Source organism: Muscardinus avellanarius (genome assembly GCF_963383645.1).
Source record: "Muscardinus avellanarius genome assembly, chromosome: 18".
Taxonomy (NCBI): domain Eukaryota; kingdom Metazoa; phylum Chordata; class Mammalia; order Rodentia; family Gliridae; genus Muscardinus; species Muscardinus avellanarius.
In genome coordinates, this window is record NC_137804.1 from 7,991,031 (window position 1) to 8,013,213 (window position 22,183).

Sequence of the window (22,183 nt, forward strand, 5' to 3'; positions counted from 1 at the left end):
CCAGACACACAGCACTCACGAGCACATGTGCATGAGCTCACACTCAGAGACACGGGCACACACAACACACATATACACATATGTGAGCTTACATACACATACAGAACACATATACATATGTGAGCTCACACTCACAAACACGGGCACACAACACACATATACACACGTGAGCACATGCTCACAGACATGGACACACACACAACACATATACATATGTGACCTCACACTCAGAGACACGGGCACACACAACACACACAAGCACACGCTCACTCATAAACAAGCGTACAGGGTGGGCTTGTCCCTAGCTGGGCACGCAGGAGGATGCGGAGCTAGGAGAAGGCGCTCTCTGCAGCTGGGTGCCACCTCTGGGTGCCCCATCCACTCTGGCAAGCCTGAGATAGTCACGTCCCACTGAGCTGCCCCCGCACCCACTTGTCCCTTCCTGGCCACAAGAGGACCGTCGGTGGGGCTGCAGAGGCGGAATGGGCCTGCAGGAGGAGGGCAGGCACCCTGGGACTCTGGGCCCTGGGCGGGGCCACCTCCCGCCTGGAGAGGACTTGGAGCAGGCGCGCTCCCTGTCAGGACACCATTGCAGCCGGCGTCAGAGCCCCCTTCCTTTCCGGGGGTGGGATGGGGACAGAGCGGCGGGAAGCCCCCCAAGTGCATGTATGTCGCTATCACCATGATTTACATTATGATGTCAGACTACAGTGCGCACAGAAGTATTATACGTAAAAAGGAATTCCCTTCTCTTTCAAGGCTGAATACTCTCCCGTTGTATGTAGAAACCACATGTTGCTTGTCCGTCAGTGGACGCTGTCTCTACCTTTCGGCTACTGTGAACGACGCTGCTATGGGCACGGAGGCTCACATACTCCTCAGGACCCTGCTTCCAACTCTTGAGGGCCTGACTCAGAAGTGTGATGTTGTATAATTCTACCTTTAATCTTCTGAGGAGCCACACCAGTTCCCATTCCTGCTCAGAATGTGCCAGCCCCCCTTCCCTCCGCCCCCCCCTCGTGTCACTTCCTGTTTGGGGACCGTCCTGATGGCAGACGCCGCGGGCGCTCAGCGGGTCTGCCGTGCTTTGCTCCAGCCACTACTGCCAGTGAGCAGCTTGGTGTGTGCATGCCCGCCTCACACCTCTGCTTTGTAGAAATGTTTATTCTGGTCATTTGCCCCATTTTATTTATGTATGTATTTATCTATCTATATCTATCTATCTTTGTACTTCTGATCAAACCCAGGAGCTTCTACTTCTGAGCTACACCCCCCGGCCCGATTTGATTATTCTCTTAGATTGAAACAGGGTCTCCCCAAGTTGCAGAGGGCTGTCCGCAAACTCAGAAGAGAGAGAAAAGGAAGGAAGGAGAGAGGGAGGAGGAGGCAGGCATTTATTGGAAAGGCCAGTGGAGCCGCAGGCAGGGAGCGCTCGGCGGTGGAGGCCGCTGGATGAGGGGTGAGGGGTGAGGCTGGCCTGGCAGGGGTCTTGGCCGCTCCCCCCTCCTGCAGCACCAGGCCTCAGAGTGGCAACAGGAAGGAGGTGAGTCGCCCAGCTCGACCCCAGCTCCTGACAGCAGAGGCAGCGCAGGTCACAGGAAGGTGGATGGGCAGGTGGGCACTGGGCGGCAGCCACAGGCTGGAGGCAGTGGTCTCCACTGGGGGCTCAGCTGGCCATGATATGCTTCACAAACGCTGCAGGGAAGGGGAGTGTGTGCATCAGGCTGAGCGGGCGGCCCCATGCCCCAGCCAGGCAGCAGGCAGCGGGCAGTGCCCACCTTCGTAGTTGATGCAGCCGTTGGAATCCTCCTGGCCGGCCATCAGCTTCTCCACCTCGTCTTCCGTCAGCCTCTCGCCTGGTGGGAAGAAGCTGATCAGCATGTGCCCGGGCAGGCGGGGCCCTGGGTGGCAGGTCACCCTCTCCTGTACCCCCGCAGCCACATGGCTCACAAGGCCGGCCGGGCACCCCACTTCTGAGCCAGGGGGACGGTGGAGAGATGGGCCAGGTGTCTCCTCCATGATCCCTGTCCCCCGAGGCTAGCAGGGACTCCCGCCACCAGAGGAGACCCTAACCCTCTCGACCCATCCTTCAGGGCAGCCCTGGGAAGCCAGTGGGAGGGCCTGGGAACCCTGGGGAAGGCTCATGAAGGAGGCCGGGAGACCACCACTGCCACCACAAGACCAGTACTTTCCTGATGCACCAGGAGCTGAGCTTCCTGCCCTGGCCTCCCCATGGCCTCCCCGCAGCCCAAGGCTACCTGGCCTCAGGGCTACAGCCAGGCGCATGATAGCTGCTGTACGGTGGAGGTTTCCAGGCCCACAGAGGCCAAGATGTCCCCAGGAGGCAGGCATGCAGCCTCCTCAGCCATTTAGAGAAACAGACCCCAGCACAGAGCTAAGCTGTTCACCTGCAGCCGCCCAGCCCTGCCCAGTTTTGCCCCCGCCCCCAGGCCAGGCCAGGCCAGCTGCTGTCTGTTCCCTGCCCACGTGGTGCTTCTGTCACCAGTCATCTAGGGTCCTGAGCCTTCTCTCTCCATCTTACAGCTAAGATGCTCCAGCAGCAACCAAGCCTCTCCCAGGATGCCCCAGAGGGGGGTGCAGAGCCCTCTCCCAGGATGTCCCAGAGGGGGGCGCATGGAGCCCTCTCCCGGGATGCCCCAGAGGGGGCGTGCAGAGCCCTCACCCAGGGTGGCCAGCACGTGGCGGAGCTCAGCACCCATGACCGTGCCGTTGCCCTCCTTGTCGAAGACCCGCAGCCCCTCCACGAAGTCCTCGTAGGTGCCTGTATCCGGATTCTTGGAAATGTGCTGCAGCATGGGCAGGAAGGTCTCAAAGTCCATCATCTTAGTGTTGAGCTCTGCGGATGGGGAGCCAGCCCAGGGTGGGTGGGCGGCCTTGGAACCAGGTCCCTCGCCCCACGGATCTCAGAGCCCCGCCAGCCGGCATTCACCGGGTGACACCACGGGCACTTCACGGCCTGTGGAGCCATGCCTGGTGGATATCAGCTAGCTGTCCCCAGGGGCCGCTGTGCACCCACAGTGGCTCCATCCTCCCGTAGCCGTGCCCATACCCCACCACCACCTGTGACTGGCCTAGCTCCTCGTGGGCAAAGCCAGTGGCCATGCTGGGGATGGGTTAGTGACCACAGGGAGCTGGGGAGCCAGCCTGTCAGCACTGGGCTGGACGGTCCAGGGAGTGTCCACCCTGCCAGCGTGGATGCGGGGCTAGGGCCGGGCAGGGAGGAGGAGGCTGGCTGTGGGCTCCCCACAGGTGCACTACCTTCCTGTTTCGGCTTCCCCAGTACGCGGAGCACCTCTGCCTGGGTGGGGTTCTGGCCCAGAGCCCGGAGGACGTCTCCACACTGCCCATAGGTGATCTTCATCTCACCCTTGGGCGTGCGGTCGAACAGCATGAAGGCTTCCTTGAATTCTGCCGGGAGAGGGTGGTGAGCTGTGCGGGGAGCCTAGCCCACTCCCCCCACCACTGACAAGACCCTCAGGCCAGGGACCCTCACCAGCCCTGCAGCCCCAACTCAGGGTCCGCTCACCTTCAATCTGCTCCGGAGAGAACTCGATCTGAAAAGAGGCCCCAAGACTCTGAGCGCCGGCCTCCACTCACCCCGGCCAGCCCCAGCCTCCAGCTCTCGGCCTGAGGTCCAGCCTGTCCCCTCCAGCATCCCAGCCTCCACCACCCTGACCTCCTCCTCCTCCTCACCCTCCCTGCCTGTCCTGCTAAGAGCCTTGGGTCTACACACCTGGACCCTGGTGGGCCACAGCTGGACAGTGACCAAGAAGGGACACCCTGGGCCTCTGCCCACAGTGGGCCTGGTTCTAGACACACAAGCCTCAAGCCGCAAGCTGGCCAGACGGGCTCTGTCGGGGACCCAGTGAGCAGGCCAGTCAACATGCACAAAATGCAGGTTCAGTGAGGGCAGGAGTAATTGCGAGGCTGTGTCCACTGGAAGCTCGCCCCCGGGAGGGGCGTGTGTGTGTGCGCATGTGTGCATGTGCCTGTGAGCATGTGTGTTTGCTCCTGCACAGCCCCTGGCCCCTGGGGGCTGGCCTACTGTGGCTCCACGTCTCACATGCCGTCTGTGGGCCCAGGGCTGCCCACCCCTGCACAGCAGGACTCAGGGTTTGGTGAGGTCAGCAGGCCTCCTGGGACGGCGGCCCCCTCCTCACCTGATACCAGGTCTATTTTTATCATGCAGTCATTCTCCCCAAGGTCAAGTTCACAGTGAAGGAGCTTGGGGAGAGGGGGTGTGGCTAGCACCTCCCCCTGCCCCCCACCGCGGCTCCCTGGAGCCCCACCAACCTCCACAGCCACAGCACAGCGCCAAGGGGACAGCTGCCCCCACCCTGCTGCAGCCCCTTCTGGCTTCTGGCTCAACCAGTGCAGGAAGAATAGGCCCATTCCCAGCCCCCCAGCTCTCTGCAGGGGACCCGGCAAGGCTGCTCTCCCTCCTGGCACAGCTCTGCCAGATGAATGGGCCGGGCCTCCCTACCCCACCTTGAGAGGGGATGCCTGTCTGGCCCATGGGTTGTGGGTGCCTGTGTGTGTGTGTGTGTGTGTGTGTGTGTGTGTGTGTGTGTGTGTGGTCAGAGCCTCCCCCAGGGGCCCGGCAGGACACCAGTCTGTGCCTGGCGGTGGCAGGGACCGGGCCAACTCCAGGTGCAGGAGCTCTGCTCCCAACAGCCCTGAAAAGGGGCTCGCCTTCCTACCTCAGAGTGGAGGAGACCCAGCCTGAGCTGGAGCCCACTGGGGCTGTGAACCCCGATCTGCAGGGACAGGGGCGGCACCTCCGAGGCTGCCTGCACACGCAGGCTGGGGAGTCTCTCGGGAGGCCGCCAGGGCACAGTGGCCGCTGGCCAGCCAGGACCATGCAACTGGCAGCGCATGGGCTGCGTGCTGCTATGCGGATGCCACAGGTGGGAGTCATGGCTCGTCCTCCAAGTTTAGATGCCGGGAAGGCTTCCCAGACAGAGAGGGCTCCTGGGGCCACTGGCCAGAGCTGCCCACCCGCTTCCCTCCGCAGCCTGTGCTCAGTGGCACACCTGAAAGGCGAGCCCCCAGCTCTGGCTCAGAGGTCTTGGCCGGGTGAGTCTGGACAGGGGCTGTTCCCCCTCACCCATGTTCTGCCCACCCTGGGAGGCTTGCACAGACAAGGCCGCCCTGCCTAACTCAGGGATGGGGCTCCAGGCTCCCCGAGCGTCTGAGCCCATGAAGAGGGCATGGAAGCCTCTACCTCCAGGACCACCGAGAAGTTTCAGACCCCAGCACAGACTCACCCTCGGAGCCCCAGGGTGGTCCTGCAGGAGGCCTGCCCACATCCCTCCAGCAGAGACAGGGCTGGTCTGACCTTGGCTCAGGAGCTGCTCTTGGGGAGCCTGCCCTGCCCCTGGGAGGCCCCCTGGGGAGCTGCCTCTGCACTGCCCCATCCCCAGCCCCTGCTGTACACCCACCTTGACCTTGGAGGCATCGAATTCGGCCTCCTTGGGGCGCTCGGGCTCAGGGGCCGCAGCAGGGGCCGCCGCAGGGGCCGCCGCAGCTTTGGGGGCTGCCTTGCCCTCGTCCTTCTTGGGCTCTGGCTTTTTGGGGGCCATGGGGCTGCGCGTACCAAGAGGGTGGGATGGAGAGAGGATGCAGAGGGCAGGGTGGGTGAGCCTCCTGCCCTGGCCTTTATCCTGTCCGGGCACCCATGACCCCGGCCCCACCCCACACCCACAATAGGGACAGGGCCATAAAAGGACATTGGCTCAGCTCAGGGGCTGGCTATTTTGGGGTCTAGGGAGGGCATTGTTCAGTCCCAGGAGCCGGTGGGGGAAGGGAGGGCTCTCCAATCCTCCTAGTCACCTGTTGGGGGAAGGGGGTGGGGACGAGGCCGCTGCCCAGCTCCCACGCATGCACACGCACACACATTCACACACGCACAGCACACTGCCTCCCCCACCCTCTCAGGCCAGCGCGCTGAAGAGGTGAAGAAGGTTCTGAGTCCGGGCTCTGGCCACGTTGGGGCTGGAGGCCTGGATTCCCTCAGGACGCCCATCTGAGCACGAGTCCGTGTGCGTGTGTGTGTGTGTGTGTGTGTGTGTGTGTGTGTCTGTGTGTCTGTCTGCCTGCCTGCCTGCGGGGGCCAGGTGAGTGTGTGCTGTGGCCTCTGTTTATGGCCGGGTGTGCGGATGCCTGTACGCGAGAGTGGCAGGGGCTGCAGCCAGCCTGACAGCCTCCTGGCCCAGCTCCACGCTCCCTCCTGGCCTGGCCCTGAGGCCGCTCAGTCTCACCCGGCCTCCTCCTGTCCACACTGCAGCAGCCCCAAACACCCCCTTCTCCCGCACACCGCACACCCAGGGCCCAGCTCCCGCCAGACCACAGCCCCCCCACCACCCCGCCTCTGATCCCACACTGGGGCCTCCGCAGGCACCCAGGAAGTGCCACACGACTCCCTCCACGCGGGCTTCTGCAGGGCCCGAGGGACCGCACTCTGGGGGCGCCCCACGGTGTGGCAGGGTTGTGGCTGCCCAGCCCAGGGTGCTCACACTATCACCGACCCCAGGCCCCACTCAGAGCGCCCAGCCCCGGCAGAGCACAGCCTGGCTGGGCCATGTCCAGGGAGGCAAGGAGGCTGAGGTGCCACAAGCCCCCCAGGACAGAGCAGGGACATCTTGCAAACACATTGAGGCCGCGCCTGGGGTGGGAACGGGGTGTTCCTGGTTATTTTTAAGTGCCCGGAGCCTTTGATAGGAACTTCAGAGGCGCTGTACCCACCCCGGCCCCCGAGGGGTGTGCCGGGTGTGGAGGGGGCGGCTGAAGCCCAAAGGCACTCTAGGGTCTCCACACCTGGACGCCCCTGCTGGCTGGTGGCTGGTGGCTGGCCTCTGGTCTTGTCTCTCAGCCTGGGGGTGAGGGGTGCTGTCCTTGGCCAAGCCCTCCCTCTCTGGAGCCCACCCACCTCCATCTGGAGGACAGACACCACCCCACATCTGGAGATCTGACAACGTCTGGGCTGGGGGGCGAGTTTTTCACTTTTATTCCAGATGTTTGGCAGCAGTATTGAGGGAAAAAAAAGAGGTGGGGGAGGGACCACAGAGACAGCCAGAAATACCACAACGGGAGAAGACAGCCCGAGGAGGACCCAGCCCCACAGTGCCCCGTGGCCCAGCCTGGGTCCCTCCAGAGGCCAGCGTGGCCCCTGAATCGCCCAGCCACAGGCAGCCAAGACGCTGCCGGCCCCTAAAATTCACCAGGCCCACCGAAGCCCAGGTCGGAAGCCGCACACTGGGTCCTCCAGACCCTGCCCCCTCAGAAGCCACCAACCGTGGCCACACAGCTGACATGGTGTCCTGGTCCGTGGAAAGCGCCTGGCAGTGCCACCCTCTGCCTGCAGCGGGACACGTCCTCGCCAGTGCTCAGGAGCAGACTGAGCCAGGCCTCTGACCGTCTCAACTACCCTTTGGCCTGGTCCTGCAGGCTCCCGGAGCACGACAGCCCAGGGCTCGCCACAGGCCACCCTCAGACCTGGGAGGGATGGACAAGCCGCGGCCCTGTCAGAGGCACAGGCCTCCCTGGGAGCGGCCACCTTACCTCCCTCGGCTCCCAGCCTCGTGGGGCTTTGGCTATCAGAGAAACGTGAGTTCTTGCCTGGCTCTACATCCCCAGTGCCCATCATGGGCTCTCAATAAATGTTGGGTCAAGAACGATCTGGCAGCATGGACCTGAAATCCCAGGACTTGGGAGGCTGAGACAGGAGGCTCACAGGTTCAAGGCCAGCCTCAGCAACTCAGCGAGCCCCTCGGCAATGAAATGAGACCCTGTTTGTTTCAAACTAAAAATGAATAAAAGGCTGGGGGTTGGGGCTAAAGCTCAGAAGTAGAGCCTTCTGGGTTCAATCCCTAATGTCAGAAAATAAATAAATAAATGTTGGCTGAACACGTATCCCAAATTTCTCAGTTTACTCATCTCCCTCAGGGGAATTAAAAGCCCTCCTAAACCCCTTGGAGGGGGGGAGGGGAGGGGGCTCTGGTGGTGCTTCCAGAGGTGCAGATGCCCCTCCAGATGGCAGTGGCACAATGGCTGCCCAAGGCCCCTCTCCACCCCCTCAGTGCAGACCTTCTCCTGCGCTACGCCTGGGCTACCCGCTGAGACCTGGCTTAGTATCCCCCAGAGGAGAGTGACCACTATACAACAGGCATGCTGGACCACAGTGACCAGCCAGCAGGGGGCGTGGGAGGGATGGGAACCAACCTCCAGTTCCCAAACCCAAACCCCAGGCCCCAGGATCCCAGCCCAGACCTCAAACCTGGAACCAGGAAGTCCAAACTCGGACCCGAGACTCAAACCTCACAGTCTGAACTCCAAAGTCACAACCCGGAACCCAGAGGCCAGCACTAAACTACACTAGGCACCCGAAGCCTAAACCCAGCCCCCCAAAGCCAGGGTACCAAATCCAGAAGCCAGACCTAGAAGCCAGGACCCTAACCCAAATGCAGGCTGAGGCAGGAGCATCACAGGTTCGAAGACAGCTTCAGCAACATAGAGAGACTCAGCAACCTAGTGAGACCATGTTTCAAAACAAAATAATTACAAAATTAAAAAGGCTGGGGTGTAGCTCATAGGTAAAAATGCCCCTGAGTTCCATCTCTAATACCACAAAACAAACACTAAACCCAGACTCAGGACCCAGGGCCCCAAGCATAATAGTGGGGGAAGAGGACCCAGTCTGCACCCTGTGCCTCCAGAACCCAAACTCCAGACCTAGGACCCAGGATTCTAAACACAGACTCCAGACCAGGACCTAGACCCAGAACCAAGACCCAGGCCCCAGACCCAGAATTCAGCACCCAGGATTTTAAACCCCAACTCAGGACCCAGGATTATCCCCCTCCTCCCTTTGGTGATACTGAGTATTGAACCCGGGGGCATTCTGCCTCTTAGCTATTCCCTCAGCCCTGTTTTATCTATTTTATTTATTTGTTTGTTTGTTTGTTTGTTTACTGTAGTACTGGGAATGGAACAAGGGGCATTCTACCTCCTGGCTACACTCCCAACCCTATTTTTATTTTTATTTTATTTTATTTGCAGTATTGGAGATGGAAGCCAGGGGCACTATACACCTCCAAGCTACACCCCAGTCCTATTTTTTTAGTCTTCTTTATTTTTTATTTTTTTATGTTTTTATTTTATTTATTTATTTATTTATTTATTTATTTATTTATTTATTTATTTTTGGTGGTACTGGGGTTCCTGGAAGCCCTTCTATCTCCGGGCTACACTCCCAGACCTATTTTTTACATTTTTATTTGGAAACAGGGTCTCCTAAGCCAGTGCGCGTGGCTGGCTTTGAACCTGCACGATCCTCCTGTCTCTGCCTCCCAAGCGCGGGGATTACAAGCGTGCGCCACCACACCCGGCTTAGTCTTTTTTATTTTTTGAAATAGGGTCTCACTGAGTTGCGAAGAGTCTCACTAAGTAGCTGAGGCTACTTAGTGTGAACCACGATCCTCCGGTCTCAGCCTCCCGAATGCTGGGATCACAAGTGTGTGCCACCACACCGATTTATTTTTTATTTTGAAACAGGGTCTCATTGAGTTGCAAAGGGCCTCACTAAGTAGCTGAGGCTGTCCGCGAACTGCGATCCTCCTGTCTCAACCTCCAAATGCTTGGATTACAAGCGTGCGCCACCACACCCAGCTATTTCTTTTTTGAAACAGGGTCTCACTAAGCTGCAGAGGGTGGCTGCAAACTTGTGATCTTCCTGTCTCAGCCTCCCAAGTGCTGGGATAACAAGCGTGCTCCACCAAATCCAGCTAGCCCCACAATCCTAAACTCAGACACTAGACCCAGAACCTGGGATTCTAAGTCCAAACTCAGGAACCAGAACCCAGAGCCAGTTCCCAGAATTCTTTTTTTTTTCTTTTTTTTTTTCTGGTACTGGGGATGGAACCCAGGGGCATTCTACCTCTGAGCTACACCCCCAGCCGTATTTTCTATTCTTTATTTTGAAACAGGGTCTTACTAAGTAGCTGAGGCTGGCCGAGAACCTGTGATCCTCCTGTCTAAGCCTCCCAAGGACTGGGATTATAAGTGTGTGCCACCACACCCCGTTCAATTCCCAGAATTCTAAACTCAGATCCAGGATTTTAAACCCAAACCCTATATCCTGCTCTCCAGAACCAGGGCTCAGGACGGGCCTCCGGCTTTCCTGCCCTGTGTGGACCGGGCCGGGACAGGCGGAGGGCAAGCCCCTGCGGGGGGGGGGGGGGTGTTGGCAAGTCCCTGCGGGGTTCAGAAGCCTAGGATACCACCAACTTGGGGAGCTCAGGGCCTAGTGGCCGCAGGGCAGGGGTGTCCCTTGGGCCCCAGAGGTAGGGAGGGACAGAGGGTCTGGCTGCCCACCGCCCTTGTCCCCTCCGTAGGCCGCCCCGCCCTCCCCAGCCCGCCCCTCCTGGCCCACAGCCTCTGGGCTGGGACACAGCCCATACTTCCCGGAGGAGTCCGAGCGAGGCCTGGGCCAGGCCCAGGGCCTTAGAAGTAGGTCAAATGTTGCCATGCAGCGGGTCCTGGGGACCTGCCTGTCAGGGGCAGGCCCGGGGCTGCAGCTTACCACCGCAGCACACAGGTGTCAGAGGTGTGAATCCCTCCACGTGGCACGCACTCCCAGGCCCGGGTCCCTGCCCGGCTGCACAGCGGGGCAAAGGCTGCCCCCAACCCCGAGGAGAGGTGTCATGGAGCAGGCCTAGGGACCATCCCCCGGGGCCTCGGGTAAAGCCTGATTCCAAGAAGGACTTCCCAGCAGACTGCTCCGCCACCAACAGGATGTGGCCCGCTTCCCGGAGGCCCAGCCCCAGCCCTTGAAAGAGGGGAAAGCATGCTAGCGGGGGGCAGAGGATCCAGGCTGCTCCCCGTCCCTCCTGGCCTCGGTTTCCCCACCTGCACCACAGGCAATGGTAGGGCAACATGACTGTGGGTTTGGAGGACAGTGTCCGCCCGGAGCCCCAGCCATCCTCTCTGCCCCACCACACACAGACAACCCTGTCCTCCACAGGCCAAACAAGGCTCCCAGCCCCTCCCTCTGCCCACTGTGCTGACGGGGACCAGATGCTCCAATCTTGTGGTTCGGGGTGGGGGTGGCAGGCTCAGCGGGCTGGCAGGCGAGCCCTGGGTTTGGCCCGGGGACCTATAATCAGCTCCTGCCCCTCTGATCCTGGCCCAGGACTGACGCTTGGGGCTGTGGTGTCCTGGCCGGCTGCGGCCACGGCCGCTATATTTGGGAGCCCAATTCTGCATGGAGGGCTGGGGGCGGGACCTAGGGCCTCATGGGGGATAGCAAGGGGGCCCTGCTTGGTCTGTTATGGAAGGAAGGCAAATTCCTGCCTCCAGTCTGTCCTCAGGGGCCAGGCCCGGGCCCATTTGCCCCAAGCCTAAGGAAAGAGACTGAAAGTGTATCTCAGAGTCTCGAGCCCCTCTATTACCCAAAAAAGTCAGAATGCAAGCCAGGTCGTGCATTCTTAGTGTGGGAGAAAGGGGCTGTCAACGTGAACTGAGCTGCAAACCGGGCTGCTGCTGGGGCAGCGTGGGCTCTGGCTGGGATGAGGGACGCCCACATCTCAGCCAAGGCGGTTAAGGAAAAGGCCGGGGTTGGGGGTTGGAGGTTGGGGCCAGAGGACTGAGGCAGGGCCCTGAGCCTCGGCTCCCAGCCCCTGCCGGGGCGGCTTCCGGACACCCCCCTGCCGACATGGCCTGTGGCCTCGCTCAGCTGCCCTGGACATTCCCTGCCACCGGGCCAAACCCTGTCCTCTCTCACCAGCAAGCTCCCAAAGAGCAAATATTTATTGTCCTTAGAAGAAAAAAAAAAATAGTCCCCTTTTAGGATCAGGGTCTGGGAGCTGCTATGAGGTTTGCAGGGGCTGGGGAGCGGCCTGAGATGACCAACCCCCCCCCCCTCCCAGACAGGCTGAGGGAGGAGGGTGCAGGAGCTGGGTGGAAGCGAAGGCCTGTGTGTGGCGGCCCAAGGTGCTGGGCGCGGCTCCACCCAGCTCCGGACCCTGAGCCACTGTCTGCCCTGCCTGGTCTCACTTCCCCAAGCTTCCCCAAAATAGGACCAAGTGTACCCTAGTACTGCCCACGAGGCGTGAACGTGTGCGGCTGCAGGCATGTGCGGCCTGCTGTGTCCTCAGGGGTATGAGGGCTACACGTGTGACTGCATGGCCCTCTCCATGTGTCCCCATGGCACGAGGCCGTGACCACGCGTGGATCTGAGCATGCCCGGTGCCCTGGCCCTGTGTGCGTGTCCGTCTGTGGCCTGTTCATCTGTTGGCATAGGAGGGGTGGGGGAGTGTGGACACAACCTCTGTTGAATGGCCAATTCAGTCAAAAACGCAAGTAAATTTAGCAGAGGGGGGAAAAAAAACCCGTCCGTCAGACGAGGAGTCTGAATTGAGTGTTTGTTGGCCTGGATGGACTGACTGCCTCGGGCAAACACTTCACGCTGGCTGGGAGGGAAGACCGGCTCCCCCGGCCCCCGTGGAGAAACTGGGCCCTTGACTAGGGCAGAGGCTGAGACAGATGGGTTGTCGAGGAGGGTCAGGGACAGGGACCACCCAGGGAAGCGTGCGCTGAGAGACGCTGGTGCCAAGTCCCGTCGCCGCTCTGCTCAGCTCCCAGAGGGTATGAGGCGAACTCACGGCCCTCTCGCGACCCACAGCTCACATGAAAAAGAGTGGGCTCCGGGTGGGGACGCAGGGGAGAGAGCAGGCTCACAGCCGCAGCAGAGGCTCCTGGGCCAGAGGCGGGGAGGGGGTAAGGAGGCGGGGCGCTGGCAGCAGACCTGTCACCTGCAGTCCCTCTGGCCATGGTTGTGTTCAGACCCGGAACTGCCACTCAGCCCTGCCAGCACCAGTGCACAACCGGCACAGCGCAGCGTGGATCCGCACGAAGCCGGCCTGGTCCCACCAGGAGCAGCTCGGATCAGCCGGGTGCTGCTGGTGTGAGAATCGGTGGCTGCCACCACCTGGTGCGGCTTGGTCTAAAATGCGCCCATGCGCACAGAGGGAAGCCTGGCTGGCCTTCCCGGGGTCTGATCTGTCTGGAGACACCAGTGCCCTGGACACCCCACTCCACCTCTGCACACCAGCCTGACCCACCGGTACAAAGGCCAGTAGGAATCACACAGGCACACGGGAACCCGACCACAGGGCCTGGGCTGGAGCAGGCCCACTCCTGCCCAACATGCTGACCCACAGAGACTCGTGCCAGAGAGATCTGCAGGTTCACATGCCGCACACACACGTGCGTCTGCATAAGTAGACACACGCGTGCACCTGTATACACATGTGCTTCTGATGCATAGATACATACTCACATGCCTATGCGTACATGTGCTTCTGGTGTTTATATATACATACTCACACATACACATGTGCCTATACTTTGTACACACTAACAAGCATGTGCACACATGTGCTTTTGGTACATATGTACATATTCGCACACCTGTGCACACACTTAATTCTTTTTTTTTCTTTCTTTTTTTGCGGTACTGGAGATGGCACCCAGGGGCATTCTACCTCTGAACTACACCCTCAGCCCTATTTTTTATTCTTTATTTTGAAACTGGGTCTCACTGAGTTGCAGAGGGCCTCACTAAGTAGCTGAGGCTGTCCGCGAACCGCGATCCTCCTCTCTCAGCCTCCGGAATGCTGGGATTGCAAGCGTGTGCCACCACGCCGGGCTTATAATTCTTTTATTTCACCCTGTGGTACCTGAGATGGAACCAAGGGGTGGGCCACCTGTGAACTATACCCGTGTCCCTATTTTATTTTTCAGTTTGAAGGATCTCAGTTGCTGAGGGCCTCCCTAAGTAGCTGAGGCTGAATGCAAACCTGTGATCCTCCTGTCTCAGCCTCCCAAGTCGTACTAGGATTACAGCCATGTGCTACCACACCCAGATGCACATGAGTAATTCTGATGCACATGTATACATGCACACATATGTCTCCGCTTACAGACACACATCTAATGCCTGCACCTTTGAGCTAACAAGTATAGAGAGAAGTCGGGCTGGACACGGGCAGGGAAGGAGTGAGGCTGGAGACAACAGCAAGCCTGCCTGCTGCGGACACGCATGTGTGTGAGCATGCCTGTGAGATGCAGGGCTCCACGCTCACAGGGGAGGCAGAGGGAGCACCCAGCTGGCCGAGGTCGGAGCCGGCTCGGGGCTCGGGACTCACAAGCCGCCACATCTGTGCTGCTCTTGGCGCACCCAGGCCAGATAAGGCCGGGGTCAGAGCGCGGCTCTCGTGGGAAAGGACTCTCTGGAAGGCTCCCGGCCCATTCCTCTCCCATATCTTGGACCCAGGGTGAGAAGAGAGAAGGCAGAAGGGCCGGAGGATGGCGGGGAGGGGGCGGCGCGTTCCCGTGGCAGCCAGAGGCTCGTGGGTGCCCTGGAATGGGGTGTCCCTCAGGTGCAGGCCAGAGATCCCCCGGGCAAGTGGGAAGGGGCATTGCCAGGCACCCCACTCCCCAGAGCACACGGACTGAGGCTGGGGCAGGCTCTCAGGTCCAGAGCCTGGCTGGATGGGGACGGTGTTCTAGGGGACGGTCAGAATATCCGGAGACCTGCAGCATCAGCCCCCATCCAAAGCATGTCAGGCGCCAGGAGTGGACAGCCCTGGGTCCTCTCTTCCGTGTGCTCAGGTGTGCCTCTAAGAGACCCGGGCCACAGGCTCTCCCCTCCCCCGCAGCTCCAACCTTTGCCCCTGTCAGGTCTCAGCGTAGAGTCCTGTCCACAGAGGGACAACGGCTGGGGTTCTGTATACCCCAACTGCCGTCCCAAACTGCAGACAAGTTGGGAGGGACAGGGGATTCCTGCCCCAGGGAGCCCCACCCATCCAGACAGCGGGGGGGGGGGGGGGGGGGGGCTGTCCTGTCTGAAGGTTTAATAAACAAGAGGGCCTGTGGTGGGTGCAGTCTGAAGGTTTAATAAACAAGAGGGCCTGTGGTGGGTGCAGCCCAGCTTGCCACTGGGGCCCCAAGAATCCTTCCCCAGGCCACCCCCTTGCTCACAGCCACTCACAGCCTGCAGTTGTAGGTGCCGTTCAGGAAATAATCCGGCCGCAGAGAGGACCCAGGCCTGCCTGGCCCACAGTCACTTAGACACAGCACATCAGGCCCAGGTCCCAGCTCTGGGGAAAGGGTGCCGGGCCTCAGAGGTAGAGTGTGCTTAGCATCCAAAATTCTGCTGGGTCATCCCTTCCCGCCCCTGTCTTCCCCACGGAGTCTCCAAGTCACACTTGAGTTGGAAGGCTGATATGGCGCCATCTTGGATCTAGCTTTGGGGGACGTCTTCGCCCCGGCTCAGGAAAACAGGGAAGGAAAGGAGTGCTGCGAGGCTAGGTGCTCAGCCCAGGGCCAAGCCTGGGGCCAGGGACAGAGCAGCGGGCAGGCCAGGCTGGAGCTGGGCGCGTGCTCTAGGCGACACCCTGAGCGTCCTGAGCCAGATCCCTCCAGCTTCAGGGCAGTTTCTGAGCTATCAAAGCCACTCTCCAGCTGTCTCTGGAACCCCATACAAGACACGGACCTACCTGTCCCCACGGGGGGTCCGTCAGCCTCTTTCACAGCTGACAAGATCCCAGAGGGCATGGCGCCTGGGAACTGGCTCTGTATGCGTGCAGCGACCTCTGGCAAGCCGTTGCCTCCCTGAGGCCCCTCACACACATGCAATCCTGTAAACTCTGTCAAAGTTCAGCCAGCATCCATGGTATGTCTTGGGCCAGACTCCTCTGATACCAGAGAGCCAGAAGGAAGCGGCCCCAACCCTGCCCAGAGATGCTTCCAGCATCTGCCAGCTCACTCCTGGCCCTGGCTAATATCCTCTGGGCCTTCCGGCTAAGAGGAAGCTGAGGCTCAGAGATGGCCCAGGTGTTCTCAAGTGGCCCAGCGTGACCAAGGACCACCCACATAGAGGGTCCCTCTGGACCAGACAGGGCCAGAGTGTTATGAGCAGGGCTCCCCACCCGAGGTCTCCCTGCAGCAGACCCCGGCAAGGACCCCGGGTCAGAGCCCACCCCCTCCCACCCCTCCTGCTCCTTCCTGGCCCCCTCCTCCCTTCCAACCGCAGGGCTCAGTGGCCTCTGGAACGCGAGCCCAGGACCTTGGTGATATTTTGAGTTTAAGAAAACTTTGCAGCCAGCAGGAGCTCTTAAAAGTTATAAATAGCAGCCGCGGGAACTCCTGCCGGGAGAGGCGGAAACGCGTATCACCCACGCCTGGGAGGGGGCATGCCGAGGCACAGACCCCTCCCACACACGCTGGGGACCCACCAGGCTTCTGGGCATTTTACAACCTCTGGAGCGGGAAGTCACACCCCACCCGGAAGGCAGGCGTCTGAGAAGCAAGACCCCCTCGGGCCCCCACCAGGGTCCCCGGAGGCTGGCCAGGTTGCCTAGGGCACCGGGGGTGGCTACTGAGTGGGGGATGCTGGGAACTTTCCCCATGCAGGACACCCAGGCCAGGGGCAGCTGAAGAGGGTCCACTCTCACCAGTGAGAGGCTGGAGAGGGGAGACCTTAAGGTCATGGAGCGCAGGAGAGGGCCCTGAGCCCCAAGCCTGGGCTCTGTCCACCAAAGGCTGCTGCCACCTTCCCTCCAGAGGGGGCTCAGCCTGCTAAGGGCAAGAGTGAGCCCCTAGGGCCTCATCCCCACCCAGCCACCCAATCTGACACTCGTGCTTCCCAAAAGACCTACACAACAGCCAAGAATGCTGCGGGAGAGGAGGGCATCTGCGGCTCCAGTGGACTGCAAATGACCACTCCAGGGGTCTGCGACCCCAGGCCAGGCAGGGTGGGGGGCTCTGCAGCCTCAGGGGACCTGATAGGACTTTTGATTGCTTTTTTTTTTTTTTTTTACAGTTCTGGGGATTGAACTCAGGGGTATTCTACCTCTGAACCATACCCTTAGCCCTATTTTTAATTCTTTATTTTGAAACAGGGTCTCACTGAGTTGCAAAGGGCTTCACTAAGTAGCTGAGGCTGTCCATGAACCATGATTCTCTTGTCTCAGCCTCCCGAATGCTGGGATTACAACTGTGTGCCAACACACCCGGTTTTATTTTTTGTTTGTTTGGGTTTTTTTTTTTGTCTTTTTTTTTTTTTTTTGTAATGGAGATTGAGCCCAGGGGCCTTCTTCCTATGGGCTAGGCCCCCAGCCCTATTTTTTTTTTTTTTTTTTGAAATAGAGTCTCGCTAAGTTGCTGAGGGCCTAAATTGCTGAAGCTGTCTTCAAGCCTGTGATCCTCTCGCCCCAGTCTGGCTCCTCAGTGAACATGGGGCAGAAATCACCTCTCTAATCAAAATGCAAAATCAGAAGCAAGTCTGAGTCCTCCGCACTCCTGCCCCAGGTCCCCAGCGGGTTGGGGGACACCAGCCAGCTGCGGTGTCCAGGAGCTATGAGCCTCAGGGAGCCCCAAAAGATTATGGGGCTCCCAATGAATGGGAGGCTGTTGAGCTCCGAGGGGGCCCAGCCCGAGTAAGCATGGCTGGGTCTGAGCTGCCATTCTCCCCTGCCTCTTTCCCCAGGACCAAAATATGACTTCCTGTCACTCGCCCCTCGCCCCTCGGAGCCCTAGGCTAGGGCTCACTGGAGCAACACAGCCCAGCCTGCAGGGGAGAGAGGACCTCAGGTTCTCAGACTCCCAGGCCTGAAGGGCTTGGGCACGTGTGTGTGTGTGTGTGTGTGTGTGTGTGTGTGTGTGTGTGTGTGTGTGTAGGGATTGAACCCAGGAGGATTGTACCTCTGAGTTACACTCCAGCTCTTTTTGTTTTTATTTTTGTTTTGAAACAAGGTCTTGCTAGGTTGCTGATACTCTCTTTAAACCTGCAATCCTGTCTCAGCCTTCCAAGTACTAGGATTGCAGGCACACGCCGCCATGCTCATCGGCAGGGCTTGGGCACTCTAAGGGGCTCTCTGAGCCTCAAGTTGCCCACCTGCCCGTGTCAGATATGAAGCTGAGGCTGAGGACAGGAATGAATCCAGCTCACAGCCCACAGGTAGGCCAGAACAAGCTCCAGCCTCTTGCTCCCCACCAGAGAATTGGTATGTGGGAAGGGCAGGCAGGGCACAGGACCCAGGAAGGACCCAGGCGAGGGAGAAGGAGCAGAGGGAGGCTGAACAGACTCCAAGAGCCCTTTCTCCTTTGGACACAACTGCCCACTGCCCTGTGCAATTAAAGCCTGGCCCCTAAAGAGCCCTGGCCACAGCGGCCCGCGCATCCTAGGGTGCCCCTGTAGCTCACACTTTGGAGGAGCCCTGGGCAGTGGTCCCATGAGCACGTTGACATAGTCCACTCTGCTCTCTGAGCCTCAGTGCCCCCCACCTGGACGCCAGGCATGAGTGAGCTCCCTGCCTCCCTTCGGGAGCCAAATGAGACCCTGGAAACAGTCATGTGCGGTGCCCTCCCCAGGAGCCCAGAAGGTCTAGGGAGAGGAGGCCTCGGGGTGGGGCCGAGGAGCACACCCGGTGCGGAGGGTGGTTCGGGGCCAGCGGTCTCACGCGCTGGGCACTGGAGGCTGCGTCTGGAATGTGCTGAGCGCAGCTGCCATGTGAATCGTTACACCTCGACAGGCCCAGCCTGGGACTTCCAGACACAAACCAGCTCAGGCTGGGCTCAGGCAGGGGCACCTCCAGCAGGGGTCCGGGTGCTGGGGGCCCAGGTGAGGTACCCAGGGTCCCACAGGATCCTCACCTGCCAGCTCTGGTTCTGCCGTTCTGCAGACCCACTAGGGAGGGTCCTGGCTGCAGCCCCCTGCCCTCTGCACGGGCAGATGGAGCCCAGGGGGTGTGTGGGTGGACCCAGGGCTTTCTAAGCCTTCCTGGTGGACAGGGAGTCAGATGGGGGTGACCGCGGGGCTGTGGGGGACAGCACAAGGGTGGGAGTAGGAGGACCCCCATTTCTCTTAGCGGGAGCACTGGGTGTCCATGGTGGTCACTTTCCCTCCCTGGGGTGTGGGTTTGAAGCAGCCCCGGCCCACCCAAACTCTCTCGGGGTGCTTAACTCTGCATCCCTTGCGGTGACTGGGAATTATGGACATGTAGAAAGGGCCAGGAGGGCTAGACAGGGCCACAGAGACAGAGAGAGGAGGTTAATGAGAGCAACTCCTCGGAAGGGCCGGGAAAACACCCAGGCATGCGTCTGGGAGGCCGAGGGCCCGGGTCCTCTGGAAGCACACCCTGAGGGCCACGGGGAGGCCCAGCCTTGGAGCTGCCCTGCTTGGGGTCTGGGCCAAAGTCCTAGGGCAGCACAGGGCTTGGTAAAAAATAATTAATTTCTCCTTTCATGCGAAAGCTCTGACTCAGGCCTTCTCCTGCCCAGCAGCCGCGTCCCAGTCCAGGCTGGCACCGAGGGCCTGTGCGGTGCTGCTCATGGCGTCCCCATGGCCAACGTGAGCCTGTCCTGCAGCTTCCCGCAGGATTTTGAAGACCCCTGGCCTCCAGGCAAGTGGGGTGCTGGGGAGGCTGGGGCTCTGGCCCCCACGAGCTGAGCCTGTGGTACCCAGGAGAGTTCGCCCTCGGAGACTCTTGTCTGTGTACCTGGTATAGTGATGGGGCTGCGGCCATGAGGTCCAGGGAGGAGGCTCCCTGGCCAGGGACAGAGCCTGCTGGTCCCCGTGCCCATCCCCCCCTCCCTTTGCCTTCCTGAGGTGAGGAAGTCAGGCCCCTGCTGTAGGGGAGGGGGCTCCGGGCCAGCTGCTGTGGGGGCCTCCAGGGACTCGGCCGGGTGGGGGTGTTTATGAGCAGCCGAAAGACTATAAAAATGGCACCTTGCTCCACTGGTGGCCTGGCCATCCCCTTCCCTACTGGCCCCTTGCCTTGCAAAGCTTCCAGAGGGACCTGGAAGCCTGGAGAGGCCCAGGTCAGGGTTCATCCAGGGGTTAGAGAGCATGGGATGAGGTGTGGGCTCAGGGCTCTTCAGCTGACCTGAGGCCGAGGGCCTTTGGGCCAGGTCAGAGGGAGGTGTTAGAGGCTGTGCTACCTCGGGGCCATTTGTCCCGAGGTCCCGGCTGGGGCACAGGCAGCAGCAGAGAGCAGGGAGCTGAGCCTCGGCCTTTCTGCTTCAAGCCTGGTGCCCACCCCGGCCTTGGGGCTGTGTACCTTGGCCAGAGCCATCCTCAGGGAGGCCTGCGGCCTGGGGCGGCCAGCCGCACCAGCAGGGGTGGAGTGCAAATCCAGGCCCAGGTGCAGGCTGAGGCTCCTCCTTCTAGGCCCGGCTTGGGATCAGCCGGAGGGACTCAGACCCACTCCCAAGCCCTAGCCAGGCATCTCCACACTCCACTGAACCTGACCCTGGGGCCCAGGGCCTTCTTGTGGAAATGCTGGGTCCGTCCCGGACTGGGGCGCTGGGGTTAGGGTGGGACACCCCACCCTCAGAGTGGCACTTTAACCAGGGGCCTGGGGGTGAATCATCGGACAGTCCACGTCCTGGGCTGTGGAAGGCCCAGCAGGGAACTCGGGGGTGAGGTGAGGTCCGTGAATGGGGCAGCCCTGCCCACGGTCCAGCCCGCACCCAAGCGCAGACAGTGCTCCTCTCAGGTCTCCCGCTTTCTGGTGTCTGATCCGAGAAGGACTCTGCCCCTCAGCCCCTAGGTTTATCTCTCAGCCCTCTGAGCCTAGTAAATGTCCTTTTCCCAGTGCCAGGGGAAGCCGGGGTGGGAGGGGCAGAGGTCACTGGACAGAAAACTCAGAGTCGCTTAGAAACAGAAAGCGGCGATCATCACTGAAGGCCGAGTGCTCTGGAGGACCAACTGGGGGACCTGGACCTCGTCCCCATTCCGAAGGAGCCCCCCACACGGAGGGCTCAGGGACACCAGGAGGGGCCGCCCCACCAAGCCCAAGGCCGCTGTCTGGTGGACACCATACCCAGAGGCAGCTTTGGAGGAAAGGGCTTCAAGTTGCACAGTCCCAAAGCCAGAGGGAGACTCCAGGGTGGTGGGCGCGGAGGTGAATCTGGAGAGCATGGCTGAGCCAGATCCCAGGATGAGATGCTGGGGCCTGAAAGGCCCCTCCTGTGATGGACAGCAGGACAAGACGCTGCTGGGGAGCCCGCAGCAGCACGGGGGCCTGGGCACCCTCTCAGGGGAACTAAACTAGTTAAAGTGCAGTTGGGTCAGCGGGTCAGCTCCCGGATTTTGTGGAGAAGGAAGCGGGGGTCCAGGCAGCAGGACAGCGCAGTGGCCAGGAGGGCAGGCTGAGGCTGTCTTGGCCCATCCCATTCCCCAGGGCCCTCGCAAGAGCTTCCTCCAGCCCCTGTCCCAGGCACCGCCAGCCCCTCCTTCCGCCAACCTTTCCCTGCAAAGTCCTGGGGAGGTGGCGGGCCTGGGGTCCAAGGTCCCCTCCCAGGCGGCAGGAGGGCCCGCCCCACCTGGCCCCGGCCCCGTGGTCTTCTCCCCCGCCGCCGCCTCCCACAGCCCCCTCGGATCCCGGGCCCTGACCGGCGTTTGGGGGTGGGAGGAGGGAGAAAGCGAAGGGCCGGTGTCCCCGCCGCGTCGTCCCAGGTCCTGCGGCCGGGCGAGCGGCGAGGCCCCGGCAGAGGATGAATGGAGCGAGCCCCAGGGAGCCCGGGCAGGAGCGACCCTGAGACCCCCGCAGGTCGGGGGCGGGCCGGAGGGGCCGGGGGTGCGGGGCGAGGCGAGGCGAGGCGAGGCGAGGGCGGGCCGGGGTCGGTCGGCCCCGCGGGCTGGGCGCCGGGATGCCCGGGAGGCCGCTGGGCGCCTGAGGTCTCCGGCGGGGCCGGGCGGCGGGAGAGCGCCCCCACCCCGGGGCGCGGCGCCCCGGCCCCCGCCCGCCCCGGCCCCGCCGGCCTCGGGGAGGGTCGGGCGGGAGGAGGCCGGCGGGGAGGGCGCGGGGAGGGCGCGAGCGCGGCGCGGGCCGGGACGGCGGCCGGCCGGCACCCAGACCCATGCGGCGCCCGGGGGCCGCGGCCGGGCGCGGGCGCGGGGAGGCTGTCGGGGGCGCCCCGACGCCCATGGCTAGGCGGGGGCCGCGGCGCGCCCCGAGTGAGTCCGGGCGGGGGCGGGCGCGGCCGGGGGAGCCGGAGGAGCCCGGAGAGCTCCGCGCCTCCGAGGCTTTTTTGGAAACTTGCGAATGTTTTCGTAGAGAGGGGGAGGGGAGCGAGGGAGTGACCGAGGCCGAGACGG

At 61.3% G+C, this 22,183-nt stretch overlaps 1 protein-coding gene across 1 annotated transcript; it reads right to left on the reverse strand.

The window, feature by feature from the left end:
- Positions 1–1,666: 1,666 nt before the first annotated feature.
- On the reverse strand, positions 1,667–5,603 carry MYL3 (myosin light chain 3; the record flags this gene model as incomplete). Its single annotated transcript, XM_080715807.1, has 6 exons — positions 1,667–1,695; positions 1,779–1,856; positions 2,684–2,857; positions 3,280–3,429; positions 3,548–3,575; positions 5,463–5,603. 6 exons carry the CDS (start codon positions 5,601–5,603, stop codon positions 1,667–1,669), a joined length of 600 nt encoding a protein of 199 aa, XP_080571933.1.
- Between the last annotated feature and the right edge of the window lie 16,580 nt (positions 5,604–22,183).